Here is a 5,012-nt window from a genome sequence, read left to right as displayed (position 1 = left end):
TTTTATGTTAGTCTGCCTTTTCTGTGGACAAATGCAGCTTTGCTTTGAATGGAAGCTCATATGCAGGATATATGCACCAATTTTGCTGGAGGCTCAAGTTCTTGCTACAAAGATATACGAGAATTTGGAATTACCATACATGTATTTGTCTACACCTTCGACTTGGTTGCCGGTGTTGCACCATGCACACGGTGCAGTGCGGTTAATGCGAATAAGCTATCGCTAGTTTTTAACTTCTACTTTTGCAAATCAAATGTTTATCACTAAAACCACTTATGCAGTAAATAGGAGCGACTTACCATAATATACCAAGAGACAGCCCACGTAAAACTGAGAGCATATTAGGCGAAAATACAGGGTGGACTAACTTTCAGCGTGCAAAATTGAGTTCAACTAAAGCCATTAGGATAATAAGAAGTTATGCTGAAAATCAGGGTGGGCTATCTTTTGGGGATGGGTCTTCTCTTGAGATATTATGGCAGATGATAAAACTTAGCTTCTCCCTCTTCACTGCCTGAACAGTCTGAAAAAGAACAGGTGAAGTTCCGCTCTGTTGAATGAAAAATGCATTATAATCAGGAAAACTTAACTGTTCACGTTATCGTACCTACTAGTCATTAACGACCTCGCAAGCCATTCTTAGGTTCATAGGTTGCAACCTATTGCTAAACTTACGAGCCTAGAGCTTGGTGACATTTGCTGTCTTTTATTGATGAAGGTGTCTTTGAAGGGCTGGACAAAACATGCCGTAAACGAGTCCTTCAGGTGGCCAATACTTTTTTTATTTTTTGAACCCCCTGTATGTCCCATCTGTGGACGGGAATTCTTGCCGAATCTGACAGACGACGCAGCTGGGCAGCACCACTCGGTTTCCCCGCCCCAGCCTCTTGTGCACCCACCAGGTGAACTGGTGGTATGCCGTGTAGCGGTACTTCCTGTAATGAGATGAGATGGCAGAAACCAGCGTTGAACTCTGAGCAAAGAGGGAAAAGCTAATCACTATTTGCTTCTGACCTTTTCTACTATGCGTTTGTATAGTGTCAACAATCTCCAATGACATCTCGCAGTTTACATCATTACTGTCCTGTAGCATGGGGAACTTCTAACAACATTTTGTATGCAGAAGGATTTTAATTATATTTAATACTGCTTGAACAAGTGTATCTTCACTGTTTGTTGGCATTGAGTTTTTCGGGCTTTTCATTGCAGTATCGATATTTATGTTGTGGTCTATAGACAATTGTGCGGTTTCACGGTAACGAGATTGTCATTGTAGGAAAGAGCAATAAACTTTTTTTGGTGGAATTCTGAAAGCATGGGTACTCTCTCTAATTATTCTGAAATGATGTCTGACCCTGTTTATTTACATGCACAGTGTGGCAGTTAACAGATAAATGATGTCTGACCCTGTTTATTTACATGCACAGTGTGGTAGTTAACAGATAAATGATGTCTGATTCTGTTTATTTGCATGCACAGTGTTGCAGTTACCAGATAAGCACACTGCTGTTATTCTTTTTTTTTTTCTTGAAAGGTGTGCGAGTACCTAATCGTAGTAGCTAAATCGAATTAAGAACCGATCATCGAATAGAAGACCATGTGTATGTAACAAGCTCAAATACAAGTTCCTGTGCAGTACCAGCTGCTGAACATTATTGGTGGTCAGTCATGCTAATTGGGCCATAACAATGTGGCCACTGAAATAAAATTGCCTATCACATTTTTTTTCTTGTAACACATTGTGCTTTCCAACTATGTTTTCATTTTAAACGCTCCAGTGCCCCCTAAAATTGGTATCCGTTAGTGGCACAAAAGCTTGCTTTTAATTTATCTTTACCCTGTCGCACTACACCAGGGTGGACCGGTAAAATTAAAATGTATTTTGCATATTTGGAAGTTCAATACAACAGCCTGCTAGAATGGAGGGAAGGAAAAAGTATTTCGCTTGTGCTGCACCAACCACATCTTTCGCAATACCTAATATGAGAAATCAGATTTGCAAATAGAATTATTTGAGAGCTTCATGTTCGATTCATATTCAAATATTTGCACACCGTATAAATTTCTTGTTCTTAGGAGAATAATGACATTTATCAATATTACTAGTGTGGTGAAATGACCACATATCAAGATTTTGATTTTAGAGACAGGATTTTTCATAATGCCTGAAAAAAGCATGACACCAACGCTGTGTTTGTAGCTGTAAACACGAATATTTGGAGTGGAAGCCAGCCGTAACAACTAGAATGACTGCAATAAGCTGCAGGGGTGTAATCAACAAGGGGGGGGGGTCTACAGCCCCCCCCCCAAATATTTAGCTGACACTATAATATACACATGCATTTTGAACCCCCTCCCCCTCTCCGCACCCCAAGTCGTGGACATCCCGGCCACCTTGGCCCCGACCCCGAAAAAAAATTCCTGGCTACACCACTGATCAGTTGAATATACATACTCCTCTTGGGTCCGGTTCCCCGCATCCAAAGGGCAGAAGTATTGCATTGTGACATACGCCAGGTCCAGCACTGGCCTGTTCAGGCAGTAGAGCTCGAACCAGGGGTGCTTGGTGATACAGGACACCCCCTGGTCCTGGCAGAGCTCTCTTGCACGGTCAACCTCTCGGCAGCACAGGGACTTGTAGTCCGTCAGCATCGCTCTGCAGCCGTTGCAAGAGCACCTGTTGGGACAAATTTTGCTCAATGAATGAATGCCGGAAATACAAGGGCACTACGAAACTTTACTCGATGTTTTCTAAGGTGTTTGCAACATCTACCTCATCCATAAAACTTTGATAATGGCAGTTTTCGGTGCCGAAAACTGCCATTATTATCACTCGCGCGTTGGAGCCTGTCGGGCTGAGGCGACCACACGCCGGCAATCGCCACAGCGTATCTATGTTTTGCAAAAGGTAGAGTGCGCATGCATAGCCTTGATCGGCACCAAGAAGATGGAGGCATATCCTGATATCATAGCAACATCCCGCCGTTTCAATACATGCCGCGCCTGCCAATCGCGAAAATATGTACGAAATAAAAATGAAATATTTCTTGATCGCGAATGAAATAGAAAACTTACCAATTCGCGGAGCCCACACGACGGGCTGGTGGTGGCGTGTCCGGCCCGTCCCCGTCGCCTTCAGATGAAGACGACGCAGATGGGTCGTAAATGTACGGCTGTAAGCCGAATCGGCGATCTTTCACCATCGCAGAAGCGATGTCTTCGTCCTCGCTGGTGTCGCTAAGTTTTCTGTTTCCGCGACACGCCATCGCGACACAAAGCACGAACCGACTACCGTGTTTGGCACGGGATTAGTGGGTTCACGGACACTGGGATCACAGGGTGGCCGTGTTTGCCGGGTTGTGACTTGTGAGGCCGTTCAGACCGCAGGCAGGTCAAACGTATAGGTTGTAACATAACTTTACTCGTGAACGCCACCAAGTGACGAAATTCATAATCACGTCAGCCTCGCCGCAGCTTTCCTCCAATCGTTGATTGAGACGTCCTACGTCATGACTGCGCCGGATGTGACGTGGCCTCCGCTGGCTGTTCTCCGACTGCTTGCCAGAGTGGGCCGTTTAGAACGAAAAATACAGCCATCTGCTCAAAATACGGACGTGCGGTTGTCATTTTCGAGTATTGTGGATCATAGTCGACCTATTTCTGTACACGGCGGGTAAAATTCAAATTTCGTTGAAGTATCCCTTTAAACTGTCCTGCTGCAATGTGCACTATCACATATACATTCAAGATACACAAACTTTATACGCATATGACTGATACCTCTTCATCTTCAGGAATTCATATTCCGTTTCTATACATCATTGAATCTTTCAGACCTTTAAGTAGAGTATCATCCACTTCAGAAGAACTCCATGGCTATAAGAAGTCACTTTAACACATTTCGGCTTCCAGTCTCCAACAAAAATGGGTGGTGCTTTCAGACTCGCAAGCTGCACTGCAATGCTTGAAAAACCCTTTTTACACAACAGCAAATCAAGCCTTAGTTTCTGAACTTTTATATCTCCATGCGACAGCAATAGTCAATAGGCAGCACACTGTATATCAGTGGATACAAGGACACTGCGATCTCCCTGGAAATAAAGCAGCAGATGCTGCTGCCACAAGCGGACACGATATGGAGTCCGGTGAGGATGTACCTTTCACAAAAGCAGACTGCTACCGACTTGTTAATACACTAAGTGAGGATCACTTTCTTCGGACTTGGACATCGCCTGAAAATCATCGCGCTTACTCCCACCGCTATGATCCTTGTTTACCACACTTCTTTCTGAAAGACCTTCTAAGGAAACTAGAAACGTTACTACATCAGATAAAAATCAACGCGGCCAACACAAATCACCGCAAGTTCACATTTGGAATTACAGCTATCCCCTACTGCAGTGCATGTGGAAAATCTGAAGGCGTTAAACATATCATTTCCGAATGCCCGCTCTACAACACAGAGCATGCAGATCTTCTCATTCCCCTATTAAGTTCCTAGACCGCCAACCTAAACATATCTCATATACTAGGTCCCTGGATGTGGCCAGGCGAACAACGCGAGGCTGTGAAAATGTAATTAAACATAAGGAAGATGCATAGAAAGGGGGGACGGACAATGCTTTTCATATTTTTGGATAGCACGGGCTCGGTGAAGAAACTTTAGTGTTAAATATTTGTTTTAACAATCTCCTTAAATTAATTGAAAAGGTTCCAACCAATGCAAGACTACCATTCTCCACCTGAACTTTCTTTGTGTTGGATTGTGACCACGTCCGTGTTTTAAACTAATCGTGACTTTGACTGTGTTTGCGTACGCGTTGGTGTCTGTGATTGTGCAGGATTCTTATACAGAGACAATTGAACATAGTTACAACTAGCAACTCTGGTACGCAATCTGTGTTATCACAATCGTGCCAAAGTGTATGTGATTTTTTTTACTCCTTTCCCCTTCCTCTCCCCAACAAAGTAGCCATGTCAAGCATACGCCTTGGCTTATCTCTTCGTTTTTC

The 5,012-nt window shown here is 43.6% G+C and overlaps 1 protein-coding gene across 1 annotated transcript; it reads right to left on the bottom strand.

The window, feature by feature from the left end:
- Window positions 1–704: 704 nt before the first annotated feature.
- LOC120841013 (P2X purinoceptor 7-like) lies at window positions 705–3,701 on the bottom strand. Its single transcript, XM_040211843.2, has 3 exons — window positions 3,076–3,701; window positions 2,456–2,677; window positions 705–935 (listed from the first exon to the last, which is right to left on the bottom strand). Exons 1-3 carry the CDS (start codon window positions 3,264–3,266, stop codon window positions 782–784), a joined length of 567 nt encoding a protein of 188 aa, XP_040067777.1. The 5' UTR covers window positions 3,267–3,701; the 3' UTR covers window positions 705–781.
- Window positions 3,702–5,012: the final 1,311 nt, after the last annotated feature.

This window comes from Ixodes scapularis, unplaced genomic scaffold (assembly GCF_016920785.2).
Source record: "Ixodes scapularis isolate PalLabHiFi unplaced genomic scaffold, ASM1692078v2 PGA_scaffold13__105_contigs__length_92229423, whole genome shotgun sequence".
In the NCBI taxonomy this organism is placed as follows: domain Eukaryota; kingdom Metazoa; phylum Arthropoda; class Arachnida; order Ixodida; family Ixodidae; genus Ixodes; species Ixodes scapularis.
Note: the sequence above shows the minus strand (reverse complement) of the source record. Positions and strands in the feature narration are given on the sequence as shown.

Coding starts and splice junctions, on each gene's coding strand:
- LOC120841013 (XM_040211843.2), bottom strand. CDS start 3,266: ATGGCGTGTCGCGGAAACAGAAAACTTAGCGACACCAGCGAGGACGAA. Junction 2,678..3,075: donor CGTGTGGGCTCCGCGAATTG/GTAAGTTTTCTA, acceptor TTGTCCCAACAG/GTGCTCTTGCAACGGCTGCA. Junction 936..2,455: donor GGGAACCGGACCCAAGAGGA/GTATGTATATTC, acceptor ATCTCATTACAG/GAAGTACCGCTACACGGCAT.